This window comes from Haliaeetus leucocephalus, unplaced genomic scaffold, assembly GCF_000737465.1.
Source record: "Haliaeetus leucocephalus isolate CR32 unplaced genomic scaffold, Haliaeetus_leucocephalus-4.0 Scaffold373, whole genome shotgun sequence".
In the NCBI taxonomy this organism is placed as follows: domain Eukaryota; kingdom Metazoa; phylum Chordata; class Aves; order Accipitriformes; family Accipitridae; genus Haliaeetus; species Haliaeetus leucocephalus.
The window spans coordinates 7,638,406-7,661,375 of NW_010972809.1; the positions used below are offsets into that span (position 1 = coordinate 7,638,406).

The 22,970-nt window shown below is 38.1% G+C and overlaps 1 protein-coding gene across 1 annotated transcript in view; it reads right to left on the reverse strand.

Annotated features, from left to right (window-relative positions):
* Nucleotides 1–8,375: 8,375 nt before the first annotated feature.
* The window catches only part of CDYL (chromodomain protein, Y-like), a 56,204-nt gene continuing 41,609 nt past the window's right edge, over nt 8,376–22,970 (reverse strand). The window contains exons 2-6 of the mRNA XM_010573269.1: nt 19,005–19,261; nt 18,235–18,407; nt 14,639–14,849; nt 9,817–9,960; nt 8,376–8,799 (exon numbers count right to left, since the gene is read on the reverse strand). Coding sequence (XP_010571571.1) covers nt 8,641–8,799; nt 9,817–9,960; nt 14,639–14,849; nt 18,235–18,407; nt 19,005–19,261 — 944 coding nt within the window. The 3' untranslated portion in view covers nt 8,376–8,640. The remainder of the gene's footprint in view (nt 8,800–9,816; nt 9,961–14,638; nt 14,850–18,234; nt 18,408–19,004; nt 19,262–22,970) is intronic.

A 22,970-nucleotide genomic window follows, 5' to 3' on the forward strand; every position in this document is an offset into this window, starting at 1 on the left:
CAGAGTCACAGAGGCTCCCCGGCTCTCTGACAAACGTAATCCTTCCAGAGGCAGCAACAAGCAAGAGTGTCACTCCTCGGGATCAAATCCCTGCTGGCCCCAATTGACAAAGCCAGGTCTTGCTGCCAGGAGACCCACAGTGGTTTTTTTTAATTTTATGGTTTAACAGAGAATTTCTAAATATGTCTAATTTGAAGGCTGAGAGGCTTTGGCATTTGCATCATTCCTCATTTATGGCCACACCGTTGCTGTGGCAGTTGCCAGCGGTTGGTCAGTGAACGCTTTTTCAAGTATTTTGATGCCCCTCCACAAAACACGAATCGAAAAGAAAGATCTGGCACCAGGTGCTGGCCACCCAGCAGCTTTTGGACCGCAAGTACTGTGCGGTACCCATGGTTTGAAGGCCCTTGGGTAACAAACGCAGTGTTTACTGCGCTGTTGCCTCTGGCCTCAGACTCCTTTGTGAGAAAGCTTGTGAGGTGGTGATAGTATGTTGATCTAGTGGGGAAACTGGGCAAGTCTGTAATCTTAGCAGCGTTGTTCTCTGCTGTTTTATGGTCGGTGATTTGCAGGCTCAAGTATGGCAGCAGTCCAGGCACAGCGCATGGACGCCTTTGCGCAGCCCTTCGAACAGAGCTCCTGTTGTGCGCGATAGGAAAAACAGATGTAAGAGATCCTTAATCTCGGCTGTCATCCTTGCAGAGGAGCTGTGCCTCTCTTTCGTGCATTTCATGTAGATTCTGGGTGGGATGCTCTGATTCTCCTTTGTCTGTGCAAATGGCTTCAGTTTGTGATGAGGCGGTGGTCTGAGAGAGAAAATCCAGTGCTTATCTTGCTTGTGCCTTGTACTGCTGGGCTGCTGTGTCTTCAGTGGTAACATGTTTCTGGGGAGTGTGCTGTGGGTCCTTGCTGTTGGTGCTGGAGCTCTTCCCAGGTTACAGTTGCTCTTCATCAGTATGAACTTAGAGGAGCACTGGGAACATCAGAGACAGGGAAGTAATGATGACGTGTCAGGTTATTGTGGATTGCCAGCCAGAAATTTTCTGTCAGGGAGTTTCCTGGGTTCAAACCAACTTCTTGGGGTACAAAACTCTGCTGAGGATTTCTGAAGTCTCTGAATGTAAAGTCAGGGACTCTGTGCATGTCTTTTGCTAGACGCTGGCAAAATGACGTTTATTTTCAGCAACAAACCTCTCTCAGAAACTTCTGGACAATTTTTATATGGCTTTTTTGTTTAATTATTTTATATATATATTAGTGTTGTAGAGTGCTGTATTACTTGCTTATTTGGTTTTGAAATTTCAGTAATCAAAACCAATTTACCACAGGGGGAATTGAAAAAGAGGGATCTTAAGTGACATGTTGAGAATCAGTGATAACCGGTTCAGTGGCAAAATTGCAGTTTTAATGCCTTTGTGTCAAGAACTGTCTAGAGGCAGATGTGCCATGTCTCTTGTTCAGCACATTTTGCTCCCAAAGCATTAACTTACCACAAGCATTGGGTGGACCTATTCTGCTGTTAGGAAGTGTAGTGAGGGAACTGAATGGCATTTTAATGTAGGCTAACCAGAGATTTCCAGAAACTCCTCACATATTTTCAGATATCTCATTAATAGCATTCTTGTGTGCTTACCACTTTTTTTTTAATTGAAAACTGTGTTTTCAACCAGTTATGTTTAAACTGTTTAATATCTGTGAAAAATCTGTTTGCTGAGCTGCAACGTCTAAATCTGTAGCAGAATATAAAAGAATTGAGTGAATGTGAAAAACTACTGTCACCCTCATCTGAATGGTTGGTAGTGACACTGGGGATATCCATTGTAGGGGAACCTGAACTGTAGACCTTGGGGCTGCATCTTTTTAAGGATGAAGTGCAATAGCGTATCTTCTTGTGCCAGGACCTTTCAGAAGCATTGGGCATCTGAATTATTTTTAAAATGTTTATTCTACTTCAGAGCTGGGTTATGTAAGGTCTCCAAATTTCCTGCTTTACATTATCAGGACTAACAATTTGCAAAGGTTTTCTGTTGAAGGAATTAGAAGGAATTCTGCTTCCCCACAGACATACCAATAACTTCAGATGCTTATCATTCTAGGGGAAAATAAATCTGTTCTCATGAGCTGAAATAGATTGTCCAAAATGTCCAAAAGATTGTGGAGTTGTTGCCCCTGATATCTGCGTCAGCCTGGCTGTTGTGCTTTGTTTTGCTTCAAGAAAACTGATGTGAAGACCTGACTTTTTTCTTTCCCTTCCCTTGGATGCATGGACTTGTTTCATTTCTATCCAGAATACAATTTTCTGTCAGCATGAATGAACATGTAATTCCTTCAGAAGCATTCAAAAAATGAAAGTGTGACTTCAATTATTCCTAGACACAATATAATGCTGGCTTCAGAAATACTTCTGTGGATGTTACAGCCCAGCTCTTGAGATTACAAAGTTAAGTTTGCAGAATCCTATTTTGGCATGACTGGTCTTGAGAAGCCTACCAAGAAGCAAGCAGAAAAGCTTCTGGTGGACAAGGTGGCTTCCCTTTGCTTTCTTATTTTGACCCCCTTGATTCAAGGAGTCATCCACTTTAAAAACTCCCACCTTTGCATTGTTTTAATTTCGTTAACTGTTATTTAGCATCCAAAATAATATACTTCCAGCACATAAGTTCAGGGTTTATCAGGTTTCCAGTTTAAATCCTTGCCACTCTTTCTGAGCCTGAAGCCTGGGAGAGGGGGGCATGGTGGAGAGAAGAAAGGGAAGAAATATGGGGATGTGTCTGTCTTTTGACATTTGAATGTGGAAAGAAAACTGTTATTTTGTCATTTTTACATCATGTAGTGCAAGCATGATTTCTGTAGATGTGTGTCTTGGTTATTCCTGGCTTAGCAGGCGTTTTTAGGTTTGTTTTGGTTTTGTGATAATACCATTTGATTAAAGATCCCAGTCCAACCTGACAAGCTCAGTGAATTCCATAAACCATTTTATTTGTAAGGAGCAGCATCTGCATTTCACAGACGTTGCTACTGGCAGTAGCCAGTTTGTCCAGCACATGATTTGGTCAGTGAGTGCCTTTTTCTACCGAGACAGATGGTACAGTGAGTTTAGTGAAAATTAATTAAGAAGGGGGAGGCAGGGAAGACAAGCAGGACTTTGAAGATTGTTTATATTCTAGGTTTTGTCCAGCAATCAGAATGCTTTGCTGCTGGTGGAAGTAAAAGGATATAACGAATGAGTCTTGGAAAGCAGCATCTAGGAAATACTGGTTTGTTACAGCATTATGAATTGACTTCTCACTCTGCGGTTAGATAGTTGGTTGCTCCATGGTGTGTGTGTAGTAAGTTATATCCAGAGGACATGGTAAAGATGTGTTACATTGGACCTAACGGCTCACACTATATGCTGTCTTCTTGAGTAGCCCATGTGGTTACATTTCAGTATGACTGCCAGTGGCTGGATTACTGTTCAGCTTGATCAGGCAGATCTTGGAAAAAATGCAAAATTTCAAGTTGCTGCTGAGGCCAAAGCAATGTTTCAGGTACTGTAAAAGGCATGTATTTGTTTTGTTTAAGTATTGCAGTCCTGTTTATCCTCAAAGAAACAAATAACTTCTTTTTCTTTGAACAAATAACTTTTTCTTCATGCTTTTTAAGAGGGTAAAGAATGATCCGTGTCTTACCTGAAATACACAAGTTGCTCTGTGCTTATCTCTTTTCTGGGTGATTTGGGACCACCCAGCACAAGGTGTTGTGTTCTCAAAGACTAAAGCACGTAGTGTTGTAGAGCCCAATGAGCCCGCAATTCTAGCCAAGAGGTTGTTTGGTGGATGATGACTGGGTAGTTGGAAAATGAATGCAAGTGGTGTTTGGGGTGGTTTGTTTTGTTGTTCCCCCTGCCCCGAATCACAGACTGGTTGAGGTGGGATGGAACCTTTGGAGGTCATCTAGTCCCACCCCCACTGCTCAAGTTGGGCCACCTGGAGCAGGTTGCTCAGGACCATGTTTGGAACGTTTTTGATGATCTCCAAGGATGGAGACTCCACAACCTCCCTGGGCAACATGTGCCAGTGCTCAGTCACCCTCACAGTTAAAAAGTGTTTCCTGATTTTCAGAGGTAACCTCTCATGTGTCAGTTTGTGCCCACTGGCTCAGGTCCTGTCCCTGGACACCACTGAAAAGAGCGTGGCTCCCTCTTCTTTGCACCATCTCTACACATTGATGGGATCCGCCTGAGCCTTCTCTGTGTTGTCCCTCCAGCTGATATCATGTTGGTTTGAAGTTCCTCCATGAGGACCAGGCCTGTGAATGTGATGCTCATAGTCTGCATGAGTTTAGGCATAGGTACTGATAATGTGCTCCACACTCCTGTATGGAACAAGTTTATGTCCACCTGGTGTTCTTGTCAATTGTATCTCTTCCAGCACTGAGGATAATGAGAATGAGGACTTAAGGGAGAGTAACTGCCATTCCTTCATTTCCTCCTGCAGCTCCTGTATCTTGGTGGTTTCTAATTCTCATTTGTTGTATTTTTCCCTGTGCAGGAGGGATGAGGGGGACCAAAAGAACTCCATCACCATCTTCTCATTTTGTACTGCACTTCAAAATCCTTGTGCCTCAAACCACTCTTCATCCTGTGAGTACCTCATGAAGTAATTATAGTTGTTTGTTTGTAAGTCTGATGCATGAATTAATCTGCTAGTCATGTTCCTCATGAGTAAGATGACAAATGTGCAGACCTGTGAATGAAGTATTCTCTAGAGAAATCTGAGGGGCTGTACAGAACAGGACAGGATCTTGTGCTATACAGGGGCTCTCCTCCTGATGATACTTCTTCCCTTGGAAAGGAAAATTCACCTGTGTGCCATCTTAAGGATAACTGAGCTCCCATGCTGCCAATTTAAGGTTGCCAACTTGGCCTCTGTTACAGCTCTGTAAGACAGCCCGAGTGCTGAAAGCTGCTGGCAGTTGCTTAGGATGGAAAATCATGTGGCAAAAATGTAACTGAGTTAAGAGATACCTCCTCCTTCCTACTCTTATCAGAAGCATACTGGTCATGTCCCAGATTAACATGAAGTGCCTCAACTTCCACCAACAAATCTAGGTAGTGTATAGGCTCCATTTATTGAAGAAAGTCTCTCCTGGCCACTTGGCCAGGAATGTTTTGTTTGCTGCTTCATTCCCTAGATGTCTGCAGTCCTATTTTGTCTGCTGTTTGGGTAAAGTATGAAATATATCAGTGTAAAGTTAAGCAGTTTATAGCTCAGTGTTATGTGTTTTTCTATTCTTTTCAAGTATGCCTGACTTTAAGAAATTAATCTCACCTAAAAAGATTATTTAATTCCCCTGAACCTTGTTTTCAGAATGATAATGGTGCAGCTTCTGAAGCACAGAGAAGTGTCTTTTAGCAATATCAGTGATCCAGTGAAGGACTTGCTGAAGGAAAATGCTTCAAATCCTGGATTCATGCAAATTAGGAAGTTTGAACAAGGAAAAGACCTATAGGTGAGTTCAGATCTTCAGATACCCTAAAATACCTTTTGTTGTAGGTTAGCTTACCCAGAGCTAAAACTTTGCTCTGCTTTCTATTTTTGCTCAAACTAACATATCAGCAGAAGGTATGGCTAAGTGTACACAGGTGGCTTTCAAATAGTTCCAAGTCCATTCAACCCATGGCTCTCTGGTACTGTTTTCTGACCAGGAGAAAAGTTCTCTTTCTTACTTCCAAAAATTAACTTGAAGGTGATGTTTCTATGTTCTTACATTGCACCCAGATCCAACAAATCATGATGCTCCAAAATTCTCCAGCTACAGTTGTTCACACATCAGTACAAGCTAGCATCAATGTAGAAAAGCCATTTTGAAGTACCACTACTTCTGTGAGGCTGTGACGCCAGACCAGGTGCCTCAGAAGTAATGCTGGCTTCAGCAGCTGCCCTGTGCTTCTCCTTGGGCCCAGTCAAATCTTTGTGGTGACAGTTGCATTCAATAACTAGAGGCTTTATCTGATGCTTCAGGTTAATCTATGCAGTACTGCAAATTTATGTAGAACAATACAAGCATCAGCAATGAACCAGGCTAGACAAAGAAAGACCTGTGTCTTCTGTGAAGAAAAGCCTTGAAAACACTTATTTTAAAATGTCTTAAGTCAGTTTTTATGATCTCTCGGGCCTTCTTGCTTGCTATTAGAAGTCTGTAATTTTTCTGTCTTTGTTCTATTATGGTTTTGCAAAGACTAAACTAGACTTAACCAACTTGCACACACTTCAAAGGATATTTACTGACCTATATTGAAAAGAATGTGACAGTATTTTCCAAAAAACCCAGTATCCTGTAGTCCAGCATATAGACAAAATGCGTACATTATTTATGAATGAGAGCATAATTTGTTAATAAAGTTAGTTACTGCTTTTTAATTCTTCTAAATATCTTTAGATCCAGTTCTCTGTTACAGTGAAGTTCATTCATGTTTAAGGAAAGCATAAATAATCTTCTAGCTGGAATAGATTCAATCTATGCCCAAATGCTTCTTACAGATGCCAGGAAAGGGATCTTTATATAAATTTGAGTTGAACTCCAAAAGATTTAACATTACAGAACTGTAGGTAAGGTATCTTTCCTTCTCCCTTTCAATAAAATAAAATTCAGCTAAGGAATTCTCACTTTACCACAGCATTCTTAAGAGATTGCAAAGAAACATTTACTAAATGTTCTTTTAGAACTGTAACAAAATAATTTAGTAGAATTACTTCTTATATGTCTTCTTCCCCCATCCACCTCCTCTAAGAGAAATCTTCTATATAGTTTACAAAAATAAATTAATTTTCAGCTTTTCATTTGAAGGAAATTGTTAAGAGCTTATATAAGTTTAAGAAAATAAAACACAAATATTGAAGACTAATTTCCAAGATTTGTTTAAGCAACTCTTACTTTAAAATCAGAACTGAAATGCCTTTGAAAAAGACAACTCTATGAGAGCCACATTTAAAATGTGTTAAGAAATATTAGTTTTATTTAACCAGTTTTCACAGCTGAATATTTATTCTATAAAAACTTTACAGATTGTACAGTTTATATATAGTTCAAACTACTAGAACAAAAAAGTAGGTCCCACAGATGCAAAAATACTGTACCAATCCAAGGTAAAGGCAGATTTACACACTGTACAGCTCTCCACTGGGAAGGGGAGGTGGGTCAGTTCCAAGTAAAAACTTCAAAACTGTACAAAAATAAGGTTTGATTTCTTTTTCATTCTTCATAATACATTCAATAAGATTGCAAGCACAGATACCCAAGTAATAATAGATATCTGTAGTCAGGAATCAATAACCACTCCTGAAAGGAATGCAAAATAGGTCTATTTACACAGGGCACTCTTTTACACCATACTGTATATAGTGTATATTTAAAATAATAAAAAAGCATAGACAAAGAACATTAAACATCTAATATAAGGTAGTTTTTTTTAAAGGAGTTTTTTTTTTACTTAATAGTGTGCCAAAAGAATTTTAACTTATTAAATAATATATTCTAAGTGAACCTAAAATTTATGAACATAAAATGCATTTTTGGTGTAATACATCAATTAAACCAGCAAATAGGAAAAAAGAGAACCAAACCCCAAACTGTATATAAAGTAGTATTCTCACCCAGCAACAGAAGCACTTATGTAGTTATTAAAAAAAAAAACAAACCCAAAACAAAATGACAAACCCAGAGAGACTATTTAAAACCCACTAAAACTAACTTATAACTTAGGATATTCATACATAAGATATTCAGTGATTCACTAATACTGCAAAACAAGCTTTTTTCCCCACCCCCCCATTCCATTTCCCTCCCACTTCCCCTCATTCCCCTTTCCCAAGAGACAGTGGTTTCTTCATGCTATCTGGGTAAGAATTAAACATATTCCTGCCCCCTTTCTCCCACCCCTCTATACCTCCCCCCAAAAAAGGACAGAGTGTTTTCTTAGCATTAATCCTGAGCACACTCTCTTTTGGGGGATATGTGTGATTTAATCTTAATAGGGTTTAATTCCAAAAAATTTTAGAATGTTCCATTACTTGAGGTATTTCAACCTTCTTCTGAGACAATGCCTTGTATCTTAGCTGACTCATTGGGCAGTGAAAGTAAGGGCTGGCTAATACCCGTTTCAATTCTGTATTCTAATGAAAAAGAAAAAGCGTTATTCCAGACTTCCCGGCCACACAGAAAATAATGCAACACCATTCACTTTTTAATCCATTCTCTATTTGATACAGTACTAGCCAAAGATAACAAAAACTAGAGCCTTTAAAAGAGATGTTTGGTAGTGCACTCTATCATTTTTTTTTTTAGCTTGTGTGTGTGTGTCTACATACACACTCACACACATATTACATTTTTATATATATATATAAAGACATATATATGCACACACATACACTTGTGTGTGTATATATATCTATATGTAACAATCAGGGAGAAAGGAGTTTTTGTTCAAATTTAAGTGATACAGTACTTTTAAACCCCTTGACAATAAAAGGGGAGGGGGGTCCACTCCTGTTCCCAAGCTGAGCAAGGGGTGAGTTTATATAGGTTTTGTAAATGGGCATATTTTGTTTGCCCTGATGTCCAAGAAATACAATTCCAGTGTCAATGGGCATCTCATCAGAACTCGTCAATTTTCTTCTGCAGATATTTTAACATTGAGTCCATCCCTTGTGCTGAGCCCCAGATTTTCTTCAAAACTTCACACTCCTTTTCATTTGCTTGTTCCAAGTCCACCTTCATGATATTACGTACTAAAGCTTTGGATTCTTCAAGTACCTAGGCCAAAACCAAAAGGGAGGTGGATTAGTGTTACATGAGAATGGAGCAACATGTGCATTTACAGGTTTATATGGACGAATCCTGAAGCTGATTATGAACTTAAGCTTGTCAATTCACAGACATACTATGACCCTAAGAAGTGTTTCTCAGAGTCTCTCTCATAGTGTCACACAGGATTTCCTTTACCCTATACCAACACAATTTACAAGTACCCAAAAATGTGGAAAATAATGAAATCATAAAATTATAACTATGATACTGATAACTAGAGAAAATTCCATTTTGGTGAAGGCTAATCATAACACTATTATCCAGAACTGCTCAAATAACCAGGCAAGACCTTGAATCTCTTGAGCATTTAAAACAGACTGAAAAATCTTGTTTGCTTTTCCATTTAGAAAACTAATAATCTGTTTCAAAATCCAAAATTTCTAATGCACAGAACAGTTAATTTGTACTGCATCTCTTCTTGTAAGAAAGCATCAAACAGTGGCAGATTTAGCTATCTTGTGCAACTGCCAGTAGTGCACACAACCACAAATGCACTAAGTATTACTCATAAAACTGTAAATTCAACATAATGTCAAAGACTGCATTTATTTCCTTGGTAATTTAAATTACATCTCAAGATAACTCATCATTTCTGTGCAGTTCTTAGGGCAACAGTTTACACTGTTGATTAGAGTAAGTTGGACTTATGCAACTATGTTAAAACCAAAATATATTGTAAAGGAAAAGTCCAGTGCTGTTTTAATGTTCTTAACCACCATGTACTGTGGCATATGATAAAGAAGAGTCAGGTACAAATTAAAAAAAAAAAAAGTCCTCAAAACCCCAGAAACAATAAGATACATAAGAATGAGTTAAAAGGTATTGCTATACCAAAATGCAGTCCTTGTTTCATCAAAATGGTCTTTTCTTAGAAGGACATAATGATGTAGTTTAATAATACTTAGGTTAATTCTTATTAATCTAATCATAAAAATGTACTGTAAGAAAATAAAGGAAACTTACAACTGAATTACACGTGACAAGTTCCTTAATTCGAACCATTACTTCTTGCGTGAATGTTCCCGGCCAAAACACTTGAGAGACGAGTCCTTTGGCACAAGCTTCCTGCGCAGTCAGCTTCCTTCCACTGAACAACATTTCATTGGCCTGAAGGGATAAAAAGTTACTTCTGGTATGAAATGTAATGAGACAAACTCATTAAAGAAAAAAATGTTCAAAACAAATAAGGAAAATGCCTGCGCTATTTGAAATACTTTTATTACAGCTCTTCCAACTTTTAATTAATAAAGAAAAAGTCTTGCCTACAGATAGCTGGTTGGTGTTGTTGGCTATACCATGTGAGTAGTTATAAAAATACAGAGGTCTATGGTTAAGGGTTAAATGTGAAAACATCTTTTGTCATTTCCCATTCATGAATGTTCATTAGCTCTAGCTCTCTTGCAGTATTGCTGACTTGATTAACTCTATAGGTGGTAACAGGTTATAATGCCTGGCAGATCTGTAAAACAGCAATGAATACACCAGCTTGCTTTATAATAATGTTAGTTGTAGCAGTGAAGTCTTTGCTAAAAATCTCATTATCTGTAAATTATAAAGATAACCCAGTTTTGGTAGTAGACCTCCTGGGAACTGCCAGTCTTGGTAGAAAAGAACAGTTAAATATTTTGCAACTAAAGTGTTTTTTAGTACTAAAATGTTTGAAACCTAAATATATGGTTTCTTTTCAGCACTTCTCAAACATCTTCAGCAGTATTTCATTTATGATACAACATTTCAGATAGCTGGATCATCTTAGAATTTGACCTCCAGAACCCACTGAAATGAGTAGGATACATTCCAATTTCTGATCAAATTCATAGAAAATAAACATTCCCATTTTATTCAAGAGTTCAATATTGAACTGATAAAATCCTTTCAAAAGCTGATTTAGCAGTCTTATTAAAAAAACCCCCACATTTAAAAGTTCTTGTACATAGTTTAAGGGTACAGAACAAAGTACTACATTCTATGCAGTAAGGTGACCTCTAGTTCTGTAAATCTTTTTGATTTGTAATTATCATACACTTCACTAATTATCAGCTTCCCCATTAAAACGTCATCCTACAACCATTTATGCTTACACTGTAATTCTACCTTCAGTGAAGTTTCTTACATAGTTAAACTTTTTGTTTGCAGTGACATCTGCACAGAAACAGCCAGTGAAGGTTAAAAAGAGTAATTGTCAACCTCAAAAAAAAAAAAATTTAAAAAACCAGTTTTACTATTTCTTAATGACTAATTTACATTGAAAATATGACAAAGCTGTCACTGGACTCTGGGAATATGGGAAATAAGGCTGTTATAAAACACCCAAACCTGACAGGTGTAGCATTTCTGAATACAAAATTCTGAGTTTTTTAATGTTTTCTAATATTGGAAATTGTGGTAGTTATTACAGCAACTTTCAGTTAAGGATCTCAAGTTATCTAATTACTGTAGGTAGTGTTCCTAGTATTGCGATTTTACACATGAAGAAATTTGAAAACTTAAGAGGTCTATTACTTGCCCCTTTGTAGTAAAATACAAAGTCTGGGGTTTACTGGCCATTTAAGCTGCTGACTCCCAGTCCATTAGGCATGTAAAAAAAAAAAAAGAGATGTTTCCTAGGATCTTTTACATAAAGTTTATCATCAGCTCATCTTTCATAAGTTACTATGGAAAGCTGTGATTCAGATATATTAGTTTGAAAAAAAAACCACCCAAACCCAAGCCTCAAACTAAAGGTACAAATTATATACCACTATAGTTCTACCTTCTATGAAAGCAAAAATCAAATATACAAGTTTCATTAACTGTCACAACTATCCCTTCTAATTTTCCAGATTATATGTGAATGATACTAACCTGAAACACTAGCAAAAAATCAGTGATATATACAAACTTGTCTAAAAGCAGGAATCATTTTCCTAAGGGGATGTGGGGAAAAAAAAATTCTTCCCAAATAATTTTAAAAGATACTTAACATTTATATTAAAGATAAGAACATGAACTCAGTCTAACTGGGAGTTAAGAAAGTCAGAAATTGAAGTCAGCTGCTCAGGTCTACATATTCTTCACATGTATCTTTGGTAACAAGGATAAAAATGAATGCTAGAAAACCTTAATAATTTTTTTCTAAAACTCAGTAGCAACTGCTGTGGTCTCCTGAATGTGAAAAACCACAAATAGTAATGGTGCAGGTATCTTATTTCTGCCAGCTGTAACACAGCGTTAGCAGAAAACCTCACATGAAATGAGCACTCCCATTAGTGTTCTCAGTTGATGGGTTTCGAAGGGAAATGTTTTGCTCTGGCATCTTCACTTTTGATCTACACGCAGCATGTGCTAGACTCACTACTAAACAGGTTTTAATCATATAATCGTGCCTTGTATCTGCTGTGAAAATTAACACGCTTGGTGGTTAGTTTCCAAGAACTATAATACAGCAATAGAAATGAAGATGATAAAAATAGTTCATCAATACAAGATTCTCATTTTCTACTCAGCCTTTCCGCTTCCACAGAGGAACTTCACCAGGACATCCTCTGGTCTCTCTTTTACAGCAAGTCCTTTGAGGCTCACGGGCCACCTTTGTGCAAGCCCGCAGGCATTAGCCGCTGTGGAGCATGTCAGCCCCCCTGCGCTATGATCAGGAGGCAGCTGGTCTCTGTGACACCAGAGACCCTGGCTGTGATGTGGACTACAGGCACTATGGAAATGTGAATCCTTTATAACTGACAGAAAAGCCTAAGAAATACTTCCCAGTGTGTGAAGTTGATCACGTGGCTCCTGTGCTAATTTATATCCAGGACCAGAAAACCAGACCAAGAACTCCACAGCAGACACACAGTAACATATCTCCTCAAACAGACTAATCTCTATAATAGATTATTTTCAAAACTCAAATACCAAGTTTAAGAATCCTTCTAAAATCCTTGGTATTTCCAATACAGCATCAGTTTTGAATCCTAAGGATTCAGATTTCCTGTAATAATTAACTCTGTTGAACAAGTTCTGTGAGAAAAAAAACCTCTCTGACAGACCTGCTCACCAGCCAAGACTGACCCATAGGAAAGCATTTCCAAATGTAACTGCTGATAATAAAAAGAATGCACTGAATTTGACTTACAAGAGTTAAGGGTGGAACTAATATTGCTGAATGCATTTGTAGCAAATTTTATGATGCATACAGAGGCCTTAATTCTTTCTTCTGTATGATATTTTAACCCCCCCCCCCCCCCCGAATTTTTCTTGTCTCATACCATCTTTCTGCTGACTTCTCTCTCCCTTTTACAGATAGAAAGCATGCTACTTTATCAAAATGTTTGGTATGGATTCTGAATATATTTCATGGAATCTGCTGCTTAAAGTCCAACTTTGTCCCATACAGCATTGACATTGCTGTACTGCAGAGGCTTGAGGATAGTATGAAAACAGTGGACATTTTTTTCCCTTTTGCAGTGAATATTATGGAATTATCATCACTGGAAGATTTCAATTTAAGTCTTCGTATTGAAAAATGAGAGCATTCACAAACACACATGAAAGAGTATACTAGGGAAGAGCTTCTTGTGTTTTTATACAACTTCTGGAGAAACGAAAAGTGACAACCACAAGTCTCTAAAGGACGGGGATGGATGGAATGGATGGATGGATGAATGGATGGATGGACAAATGGCCAAATAAAAAGGGAAAGGAACAATCAGTAGTTTGAAACATGCTAAGATATTAAAGATACTCTTATAACTGTTAATCTATTTCAGTTACCTTTTCTGTTCTCTTCTAATAACTAAATCCAGACATCACACGATTAGTCATTAGATCTGTTCATACTGATGCTTTTAATATATCATAATCTGTATTTTTAAATTAATAAACACCTACAGGGAAAAATTGGCTTTTATAATAAACAGTAATTTAGGAAAAATGGGTGTAGCTACAAGTGTTTGTTTCATACTGTTACTATTCAACTTCATATTGGAATGGGACATAGGTCTAACAGTTTTCAAAGAACAGAGCATAAAAAATAGCAAGCAACATGAAAATAATGTAACTAATAGATTTTAAAATAGCTTTTTGTTACATTTGATTCTTTAATTGGAAAGCAAGAAAAGGGATACTAAGTTACATGGCTTATGTTTTCAGCAATGGTGCAAAACATTACCTTTTTTTTTTTCAATCCAGCATTACTGTAAATAAGAGTGCAAGACTGAAAAAAAAAAAAAATCCTTCACAAAGGTGATTTGGAGTGACTATTTCCTGCATAACACGCTAGTGTTAAACATCAGCAGAGATCTAGGAAGTTCAGCAGGACTTCTTGAGAACAAGTGCATGAAAGCTGAATTACTTATTTTGAATACTAGCATGAGACTGCTAATAGCTGGTGACACAGTGCTCTGCTATGTAAGGACACTGAGTGCAGACCAGCCCATTCTCTGCTACACTCTGATGCTGTGCTGAATGAAAGACACTGGTGGCTGGTCCTCACAAGGCATCAGCAGGGAAGGTGTGTCCTGGTACACAGGACACAACCCTTCTGCCACTGTCAGAGTTAAGGGTGCCCATGACCTGGGATTAGGTCCTGTGCCTGCTTTCTGTTCTGTGCATGCAGGTGAAGACTAGGTTGTAGCAGCATGGAGCAGAGAAGCTATAAATACCGGTTTCTCATGAAAGGTTTTCATGAGAGAAAGAAAAAAAAAATAAAGAAAAGACAACACAGCAAAGGTAGAAAGTCTTGAAATCGGTCTGGATAAGTTATCACAACTGCATTGTGAAGCTGTCAGCCCCTACCCTGCAAGCTACTTACAGAAGCCAGGCCCATTATCCGGGGGAATGTAAGGGATGAACATCCATCTGGACTTTGTCCAAAAGTAGTGTATGGTGTCTGAAACCAAGCCTTCTCGTTAGCCCAGACCACGTCACACAGAGGCAATATAGATGCTCCAAGTCCAATGGCTGGGCCATTTACTGCTACAATGATAGGCTTCTTAAACTGAATAAAAGTATTCACAAAATTCCTGAAGAGAAACAGAAACATGCACTCACTACATATGTATAAAGAGTAAAATATACCAGCCCTTGAAAGCTCAGTAATAATTAATCTCGACAGTAACATTACTTTCAAAACCAACCTGATAACCTTCCACGATGAGGTGGTTAGCTTGGTGGATGAGGGGAGAGCAGTGGATATTGTCTACCTAGACTTCAGAGCAAGGCTTTCAGCACTGCCTCTCATAAGATTCTCACAGACAAGCTGTTGATGTATGAGTTGGATTGAGCAGTGAGGTGGACTGAAAAATGTCTGAATGGCTGGCCCAGAGGGTGGTGATCAGTGGTGCAAAGTCTAGTTGGAGGCCAGTAATTAGTGTTGCACCTCTGGGGGTCAGTGCTGCGTCCGGTACTGTTGAACAGCTTCATTCATGATCTAGATGATGGGGCAGAGTGCACCCTCAGTGAGTTTGCCAATGATACAAAACTGGGCTGATACGCCAGAGACTCATGCTGCCATCCAGAGGGATCTCAACAAGCTGGAGAAATGGGCTGACAGGAACCTCATGAAGTTCAACAAGGGGAAGTGCAAAGTCCTGCACCTGGGGAAGAACAACCCCAGGCACCAATATATGCTGGAAGCCAAACAGCTGGAAAGCAGGGTGGCAGAAAAGGAGCTAGGGTTCCTGGTGGACACCAAGTGGAACTTGACCCAGCCACATGCCCTTGTGACAAACAAGGTTAATGGTACCCTGGGCTGCATTACAAGTGTTGGCCAGTGGCCAGCAGGTTGCAGGAGGTGATCCTTCTCCTCTGCTCAGCACTGGTGTCCAGTTATGGGCTCCCCAGTGAAAGAGAGATGTGCAGCTACTGAAGATGGTCTAGCAAAGGGCCACCAAGGTGACTGAGGGACTGGAGCATCTCTTGCGTGAGGAAAGGCTGCGAGGGCTGGAACCGTTCAGCCTGGAGAAGAGAAGGCTCAGAGGGGATCTCATCAATGTGCATGAATACCTGAAGGGAGGGTGCAAAGTGGACAGGGCCACACTCTTTTCAGTGGTCCCCAGTGACAGGACCAGAGGCAATGGGCACAAACTGAAACACAGGAGGTTCCCACTAAATATCAGGAAACACTTTTTCACTGTCAGGGTGACTGAACAGGCAGCCAGCAAGGTTGTGGACTCTACATCCTTGGAGACACTCAAAAAACCTGCCTGGACATGGTCCCAGGCAATCTGCTCTAGGTGACCCTGCTTGAGCAGGGGCAGGTTCAACAGGATGACCTCCAAAGGTCCCTTCTAATCTCAACCAGTCTCCAATTCTGTGAAAGCCTAGAATTTCTCCCAGCCCAACAAAGCACAGTAATTGGGTAGGTGTGGATTTAATGCCCCTCCTACAAGCACCAGCTGATACAGCACTTGTGGTATATTCACATGCCTCACAGCCCTCTCTTAGATGAGGCTGTAGTCATAACTCACCTCTGGGCACCAAAACCATGGTTACAGCTCTGCTTTGGTCTTCACTGTGTTTACGTATGACATTGGCATAAGGTATCTATATTTTTAAGTGAAGGTGTAAGTGAAGATGGGCAAAGCATTAATGAGTTTCCTTAAGGAGTATTTCTGGACTTGTGGGAGACAGCTTTTCTTCATAAATAAATCTGCCTTTTTAAATGATGAACAAGCCATAAATAGTAGAGCTCCATTATCATGTATCTCACACCTGTAAACTTCCCCTCCTCATCTTCCCTCTCTTGGTTGGTCATAGTGCCATGGGTGCTATGCTATTAAGTTACAAATGCGTGTTCTCATCCTCATTATCAAGATAAAATGACAATTCATTCCAGTACTCACAAAGTATGGATGCTTACATGCTTCTCCATTCTCAAATAGTTAATACCTTCAAGAGCTTCTTAGGAAAAAGTAAGCATGTGTGTGTACCATGCATTAGACTAAGTAGAGACTTCTAAAACATTGAAGTTGAGGTGCAGACATTTCTCAGTAACTACCACATATAATGAAGAAGTTGTCCATATTTACTTCAAGTACATGACAACTTCCGATTAGAATACAATGTACAATATACAGTTGTCAGCACCTGTAAAGCACTCCTTTGCTCTGAATGACAGATGATTTTTCATTTCAGTATTAGATGCTGAAATATGGGATTGTTATCAAAATTTTAAAAAGGGGGGGATTTAGTGGCAATTTTGAAGTTTGCTCTTTATCTGTATAACACATTCTTGTATTTCTGTGAAACAGGACATTTTCACGATACCACATCCATCACTAAAGGTTATCATGCTTCTTAACTCATTCTAGTGAACTGAAATAGATGAATGCAAAAAAAATTCTGGAACCATCTTATGCAAGCTGTCATACAAACATCCCATCCAGAGACTTAAGATAATTTTAATCATGTCTGAATATTCCAGAGACTACCATCTCTAGCATATATATGAAAAATACCATTATTATACTTGAAGGGGGTGTGTGTGTGTCATAGGTGCTTTAGGTTACCTTTATCCATTTTATTAACAATGAATAATCAGCCTGACAAATCGGGCTTCTGGAAGGGCCTGAATTAAACTAGTGACAGCAGCCGAGTGTTAAGAGCCTCTGTCCCCTGGCCACATCTGAAGTCACTGCATGAGCAACTATTACATGGAATGATTGAAAAATTGCCTTTGAAAAAAGTAACTATCATAATCTCAATGAGCTAACTGTGCCTCCAATGAAACAGGCTTTACATGTTACAAGGCCTTTTTTAGGGATGTGAATATTGATAACAACAACAGAACATAGGTCTCTGAAGGAATATAGATACTCTGGAAGCATACAAGAGCTAATCCAAGAGCCCAGACTCTCAAAACCAGTGTTCAAATGATAAGCTGCTTGTTTGCACTGTTAAAATGTGTCTCCAAGATCCATACTTTTTTTTCTGTATATATTCTTCTAGTTTATGTTAGTTCAGCTCGTTTTGTTTAAACCTTAGGTTTGGTATGTAGCATTGGGATGATGTTCACCTACTCTAACCTACTCCTCTAAAATATCCATCATTCCACTGCTGTGAATGTACTATACTGTTACTCATTCAATGCAGATCTTATATTTTTGTGTACTAGATTTTTCCTGAAACCCTATGGCTGTTTAAGTCTTAAAATTGGCTTCAACTGGAGGAGTATTACTATACTACCAGTTTTCATAAATTTTAGTAGTAAAAACAGCAATGTATGAAATGACAACCCAAATAGAAAGGGACAGGGAGTATAAAAAAAGTGCTGCATAGTATATTACCTAACAGGTCAATGTCGGAGATCTTGTTGAATTAAAGGCTTTTGAAACAAAAAACCATAAAACAAGCCAGACTACATGATGAAGAATACCCACTCAGATGATTGAAGGTAATCTTACATACCTAATAGCTTCTGCCATCTTAGTGCTTTCCTTTTTTCTGTCATCTGTTAAACGTCGTATAAAATAAATAAAATCAAGACCACAGCAGAAAATGCTACCAACTGCACTGAACAGCACAAGTTTACTGTCATCTGCAGCTGCTGTGTTCAGTGCACTTTGGACTTCCTTCATTACCTGAAAAATCAAAAATTCATTAGAATCATCTTATTCCATCATTAAAAAGTAGCATACTGTTCTCCCCTCCTCCTGCCATGGGTTCTTTGACATCTTTCATTTTTCCTTAGGATCCACTCAACCATCATATTAGAAAAGTTAACTGTTTTCACTATCCAAAAATAAGAGAGTTTTAAAAAAGTATTAGAAGCTTTGCATTTCAAAAATTTAATTAGACTAAGATAACAAAATCATTAAGAAAAGATCTATTGCATGTTATCTGTAACTAAAGCACTCATTCAGCATTTCTGTAATTTGGACAGCAGATGGCATATGCAGCCAGTTCAGAAAAAAAGAACCTTAATTCAGTCCAAAGCTTGTTTCAAGTTGCACTTCGTAAATCGCCACATGTCTTATAAGAGACATCTACATGTTCAGATAACATCGTTCTTAAACTCAACTGAATTACACTTAAAGTCAATTCTATGTCTAACATCTTGCAAGCAACAGCCTGAATCTTGTTTTGGGTGTTGGTGCCTGAATAACAGGCATAAATGAGGCAAGGACTTAGAATTCCCCTAGCACCCTTCCCCCCCAAAAAATCAGAATTGTTCAGACCTCTGGATTTAGTGAATTATTTTCAGATGATTTTGTTGACAGCAAAATGTGTGTGAATCCATCTTGTTTCCTGACAACAATGTCTCTGTACCGGTATGCACTCTCCGTTTGTCTCACGCTGAAACGTAGCCTTTTATCAAAAGGTTGATCTCTCCTGTCATCAATAAACCTTCGTTTGCTGGCTGTGACTCCTGTTACAGATGTCTGTATGTTGGTTGTACCATTGGCTGCTAATGCTTCCATAAAGGTGGATGTACCTGGAAATAATTTAAACAATAACATTCTATTAATTACATTTTATTAGCTCAGCAGTTTCAAAATCCCTATAAGCATGAAAACATGCTAGTCATACTAAGAAGACACAGTAAACATGAAACTCAGTCCCCTGGAAGTTGCTGAAATGTTACAGAAATAGACACACTGCACAGAGCAAAACTGAAGTAGCAAAGGGATCCAACAAATTCATTTTAGCGTTGTGAGAAAATACATTTTAAACAAGCCAAACAGACCAATCATCATATACCTATTTTTAGAAGGAGGGAAAGGTTTATTTAACATTTCTAATACCAATGCACTTCAGTAGGTTAACACTCTGCTTTCTCCCTTTCCAACATCTTTAAGTCATCTAACAGCATCAAAATTGCAAAGAGAAAGCAGAAGCCTTTTGTTTCAAATGCCATGAGACGTTAATATACGGAAGAAAATGACACTTACAATAAGCAAAATAAAGAACTTGATTGACAAGATCATATAAAGCATAACAGTCTTTAAAGTAAAATGGAAATGAAGAAATACAGACTATAGTTCTGTGAGAGGGAAATAAGACCCATGCAGTGATGGATATTTTAATGGATTCATAGACAATGAGATATTTCTTAAGTCTAAACAATTTTTGCTATTAGAATTGGCAAATAGAGCATTATGTCTTTCTGGTCTTGTTCCCAGTCACTTAAATGGACGGAATTTGAAGGCATGCAAGTAAACAGGCCATTCCTCATGACACAGAAGGGACAGGTTTTTCTGTACTCCACATTAGAAACATAATACCGAATAATTAGCATTCATAAGAGAAAATAAGAGAACATCTTGGATCTATAATCCATCTGTATGTTAAAGTCTCCATGTAAAATCTCCATAACATTTGTTGGATTAAAGTAATGGAGTACGCGTGGGGGCGGGGACAGTAGTGCTAAAAATGTTGGAAAAATGTGTTACAGGCCAAGACAGGAAAGTTTTGAAAGCCTTTTCCTGAAAACTGAGGTCTGAGACATTTTTAAAATCTGCTGGAAACCCACAGCCCTTATCTCACAAACAGATACTTCAGAAGATCATGCATATGATGTCCTAAAAAGTACAGTTAAACCACATATAAATAAGTTAATTAAATGCCATTGATGTATCTTGCTCAATTTGTCATTATCTTTCTGAAAAAGCTATATTTTTAGAGTTCTAATAATATGCAAAGCTATGATTTTTAATTCAGTTTTTTTTTTTTATTTTACAAAATACTTCAAACACTTGTGGGTCTAGTGAAGACATTAAACAAGCTCACCTAAATAACTGGAACATCCTATATCTCCACATTTTAACTGTATTCAAATGTTGCTTACTTGGACCTGTATGCCGTATGAGAGATATTAAGAGAAAGACTAACGAAATTAAAATTCAGAACATCATACATTTTTCTATTTGTATTTCAGAAGCTGCCTTCAGCTATAAATGAAGTCTTTATATCAAATATTTTAAAATAAATATATCTGTTATGATTAATTAGGCAAGTTGCCTGTCAAAGGAGCTATACAATAATAAGTTTTTATTTTACTTTTTAAAGTCTTTCTTGTCGTGTTAGTGATTTAATCCTCTTCCCATAACACTTTTGTGAAGAAGTTAAACACAACTCAAGATTTTTCAATTGTTTGAAGAAAAATCAAGTGAAGAGTAAGAAACTGAATTCAGTTTGTGATCAGTCTCAGAGACAACAGAGGTGAACAAAATGAAATGGAAAATAAATATTTTATATTGCCACAGAAGTTTCACATTTATTCCTAAATTTTTCACAGCGTATCAAATTCCTTTTTTCATTTCAGCAGAATAAATAAAAATTTGATGCATACCAAATATGATATTGATGAAGGATGTGTTTTATACTTTTCCCTTGCAAACCACACTACGTTGATTACATTCCTTTAAAAGAATTCCCTTCAAAGGGAATTTGCAGGAACACCACTGTTGCCCCATATTTCATTAGGAACACAAGATGAAATGGTATCACCGGCCACAATGGTTTGTTTTTCCACAGGGAAGAGAAATTAAAACAACTGAAATCACCTCTGATTTCTAAACCCTGATACAAGATTTTATGGCTTCTGTCCTAGCCACAGTGAAAAAAAGTGGAGAACCAGGATAGCACAATAGACTAGACTAAACCAAAAAAAAAGTCAGTAAACTTGTGTAAGAGTTTTGCGTAGATCTTTTCCCACAACTCATACTTCCAAAGACATACTCAAATACCAGAAAGTTACGTCTGAGATGTAAGAGACAATGATTATATACTTTGAGAGACAAAACTTTTGGCAAGAGAGACCAAGATGTAAACACCACACACCACTTTTCATGCTTATCAAATCGGCAAGAGACCTTCCGAGTTTTTATATAAGCTCTGTCTGCACTTGTCAATAGTTGCAGTTTCAAACAGCAAACGAGGGACAGCTGCAGTTCCACGGAAGAAGTCTCCCACATCCAATCTTGTAAACACACTTTTAGGATACTTAGACTGGAATCAAAAACTTGATGGCTTTAGAAACCATACCGCTGCACAGGGAGACTTGCCCAGCTGGTATGGATTAGAAAACAGCACCGACAGAGTTAAAATACGTTGGTTAGTGTTTGTTGTTATTGCTGTAAGTTTGTGACCTTCCACACCTTAAAGTGTAGGGGGCTCTTTCTTTTGGCATTTGGTCCTCAAAAGTGAAGAGACAACTAAGAGCCATAGAGTAGTGCTTCATGCTATATATAAATAGACAAAGCTTGCATCACTGGACAGTCTTGGACACATGTTGCAGCGAATGAGGATGAAAATTTAAAAATGTGCCAGAGAGAATTAACTGTATTGCCATAGATTTCCTCATGTGAAAATTTGGCATTGAGGTTACTTATTTTCAGGTTAATTGCAACTATATTTTACAATTCTAAAATACAGATTTTGTAATAAACCAAAAGCAGTTCTGCTTTTTAATATGTTAATGGAGAGAGCATATCAAAGAAACAAAACACCACAGCCTTCTCCTTTCAAACTGAGCCTTCCAAAACCAATAAGGGTTTGGAAAAAAGACAATTTACCCTGGATATTGTCAACTAGTGCAGAACTATGTTTGTTTAAGAGGTAAACAAACAGCTCTTATAGCTATAAAAAACCCTTCCAACTGCAAACTGTTAATGTAATGTGATCTTCTCAAAGGTGCAGACATACTACTACTGTGCAAAGCTTCACAATAAGAGATGCAAAACGAAATGGACTACTTGCTTTTGCAGCTGCTGATCAAAACCTGATAACAGTCACCATTTTCAAGCAGCTGCTCTTAGAGAAAAAAAAAGTTACAGGCAACAGATAAGAAAGGAACTGGTCTTATTCAAAACGAAGACGGACACAAAATACAGAAGTTGGAAAAGGGGCAGAACAGCAAAGGTATCATCATCCCCATTCCACTGGCAGAAGACAGAAAAAAAGCCACCTCGCCAAAATATAAGGGGGGCAACAATTAAAATGCATGATGCCAGACATCTAGATAAACAGAGTTAAAACCAAACCAAGTAACACACAACTTCACAACAATCCAAAAGTTAAAATCCCAAGCTCTTCTCTAAGCTATTCGTGCCCAACTGTTACCATCTCCCAAATTCTTGAGAAGTTCAGTTTAGCTCACGTAGCAAGTCTTGAATACAAACACTCCCCTCCCTGCAACAACA